The following is a 2,981-nucleotide window of genomic DNA, read 5'->3' on the forward strand; positions in this document are numbered from 1 at the left end:
TGAGCAGCGTGACCCACTCCCCAGGGCTCGTGGTACTGAATTAGCGAGGAGAAATAGGGAAAGGAAACAAAGACAGGCAGACTAACATGAAAAAACACATTTTATTGCACTTAAGTTATAAGAAAATAAAATTTCTAAGTGAATCAAACCATAGACACAATCCCTTTAAAGGTCGTTTTCCTCCGTCATGTCAGGTTGTTACAGAACTAAAATTAACCAACTGGAATCCGATTGTTTTCAATCAGACTATAAATAAAACAACAACAAAAAAAAAAGAACAAAAGAAAAAGGGAGGAAAAAAGATCGCCCAGGATACAGTGTTAAACCACTTTCACAGTTCAGCTTGAGTTGTGGCTCTTGGAGAATGAGGCAAACCGACTGACCCTTTCTCTTCCCGCTCCCTTTGCCTGTGACACCTGCACAACAACGTACATCTCTGCGCTGTCAGTTCCCCCCAGCGCTAACTGTAACAGCTGTTTGATTTTTTTGTTTTCCCCCCAAATACTGTAACGCACCAAGGCTGACCGGCAATGCTGTTGTCATCGCCGTGTTTTTATCGTCTTTACGAATCCTGTCAGGTTTTCGGCGCGCGTTCGTTCCATTCACCACAGCCCTCGCCAAGAAAGCTCTCCCCACAGAACAGGCCGCGATAGCTTTGTTCCAAGGAATGTGTTGTAATTTTTGCCCAGAAAAAAGAAAATAAGCTTTGCACACACACTCAATTCTTTATTTGCAGGCAAACTTCACTCTTAATTGTCTGAAACTCTTCCACTCTCAGCCTCTTAGAGGCACAGTTGGCTCAAGTTTCAGTGGCAAAAAGTCTTTTTTCGGTAACCAAACTAGAGCAAATTTGGAATTCAGTCTGGGACTAAAACGTCACAGCAGAAAAAAAAAAATAACAAAAAATAATTTGCTTTTCTTTCTTTCGTTTAGCAGCATAAATAAGTTTGGCCACTGGGAATACAGTACAGGGGTGGGACAACGATCCCGTAATTGAAGACCTACTTCTAGCACCAGCATTGCGAACTCAGTCCATCAGAGGACCCTCTCAACCCGGGGCAACTCGCCCCCTCAGAGCAACTCGCGCGTTGGAGAGTGTAGACGGAAGCAACGGTCAGCAGATTAAACGGAGGCTAATACTGTGATTGACGTTGGCAATGGTTGGCAAAAAAAGAGAGGAATAACAGAAAAAAACAGAAGAAGCTCAGATAAAACTGTACAAAACAATTCACAGTAGTATTTTAGCTTTTCCACACCAGGAACGGACTCTTTGCTTTTGTCGGTTTCTCATTGCAGACGCTCTCTCGTTTTTGAACGTCACCCGGTGAGCGCCCAGAGGGGCTGGAGGGGACCCCCCGGGGGGCGTCCGGTCCAACCCCCTGCTCGGAGCGGGGCTCAGGGACAGCGCGTTGCTCGGAGGGGCTGCCGGGAGCCGGGCATGCGGGCTGACCCGCACAGCTCCTCTCGGCATCTCTGCGGCAAATCGCCTGCTAACGAGAACCGCCACGGGGTTCTGTTCCACCTCCCCATCGCTGGAGGCGCGGTCGGAGGAAGGGAAAGAATTGCACCTGGTTGCGTTTGAAAAGCTGTATTTTTGCAAAGCTGCCCCGGTCAAAAGTGTCGCCTTTTTATGTGAGGAGACAGCGAACGCCTCTCTTGTCAGCTACAGTTTGTCATCTCTGTCGTCTCCCAAGCAGTCCGTAGGTCTTTCGGATCTGTTGCCCCAAGCCAACATCCTGCACCACCAAGGACAAGGGATTTTTTTTTCCTTTTTTATTTGTTTTTCTCTTTTCTTTTTTTTTCCAGGGGGAGGGAAAGGAGAACATCGTCTACACGTCTGGACAAGTTAATCTCTCTGCCCGTCACTTCATATCCACGTCGAAGTCCAACACCAGCAGCTTTGTTTCCTCAGTCCCGTTGCGGCTCCCAACCGCGCACACCAGCTTTGTGTTAGAAGCTCTGATCCGCCACACGACGCCTCCGCTTCCCCCGCTCTCCAGCGTGACTAGGTTTCGGATAAATTCACCCGTTTTCAAGTCCCAGAGTTTTACAGTCCCGTCATCTGAGCTGGTAATTACAAAGTTCTTGTTGAACTGTAAACATGTCACAGCACTCTGATGCTTGTTGGGACCTGCAAGGGGAAACCAGAACGTTCTGTCATGAGAAAGCAGGGGCAGGCAGCACCGCGTACGGGATTAACGCCCACCGCGCATGTGTCCACCCCTCTTCCCGCCCCTCGGAGCATAAACTCGGGTTCTGCATGTCGGAAGGCACGGAATCACAGGATCACGGAATGGTCTGGGAGGGAAGGGACCTTAAAGACCATCCAGTTCCAACCCCCTGCTGTGGGCCTTGTCGCACGTTTGTAAAGCGACCGCAGGTATAGAAGGGTTCCCCCACCTCCCCTCCTCTCCAGACGCTCCTGCCAGTGTCTGTCTCCAGGCCCCGTTGCAGGATGACTCTGTCAGCGATCAGTGACTGGTACGCACTGATGTGTGCACGCATCCTGACAAAACAGCAGAGCCTGCTTTACAGGGAAATTCCCGCTCCAGCCAGCGATGCTGCGTGATATGGAGGGATGACGTATGACCCTTCTGGTGGGGAGAGCCCGACCAGCGTGTTCGTGTGTGCGACGCCCAAGTGGCAGCCGTCAACACGGAAATGAACAACCCTTTCTTCTTACTGCAGGAACGCAGACACCGTCCACGCGTGCCTCCCGATTTACTGCAGTGGACGGTGTCCTTCGCCTCCCGATTCAGTTAACCAGTGGGCTTCGACACCTTGGAACAGGCGAGTGGTTTGAACAGGTCAGATTAAATACATCTTGGGAAAGGCCCTGCTGCTGTCCCCGGAAACAAACTCGAGCTGGGTTGCGTCGCGTGCCGTTATTCAGGAGTGTTTGCTCCTGCAGAACCCGCGGCGCAGCCGACGGCAGGCGGCTCGGTTTACGGGGAGGTACTTGAAGCTCACCTTGCAATGTC

The 2,981-nt window shown here is 50.7% G+C and overlaps 1 protein-coding gene across 1 annotated transcript in view; it reads right to left on the bottom strand.

The window, feature by feature from the left end:
• Positions 1-1,862: 1,862 nt before the first annotated feature.
• LOC104506625 (F-box/WD repeat-containing protein 7-like) overlaps positions 1,863-2,981 on the bottom strand; it is an 18,582-nt gene continuing 17,463 nt past the window's right edge. Inside the window, exon 10 of the mRNA XM_010147635.1 lies at positions 1,863-2,164. Coding sequence (XP_010145937.1) covers positions 1,863-2,164 — 302 coding nt within the window. The remainder of the gene's footprint in view (positions 2,165-2,981) is intronic.

Source organism: Eurypyga helias, unplaced genomic scaffold (genome assembly GCF_000690775.1).
Source record: "Eurypyga helias isolate BGI_N326 unplaced genomic scaffold, ASM69077v1 scaffold11272, whole genome shotgun sequence".
In the NCBI taxonomy this organism is placed as follows: Eukaryota; Metazoa; Chordata; class Aves; order Eurypygiformes; family Eurypygidae; genus Eurypyga; species Eurypyga helias.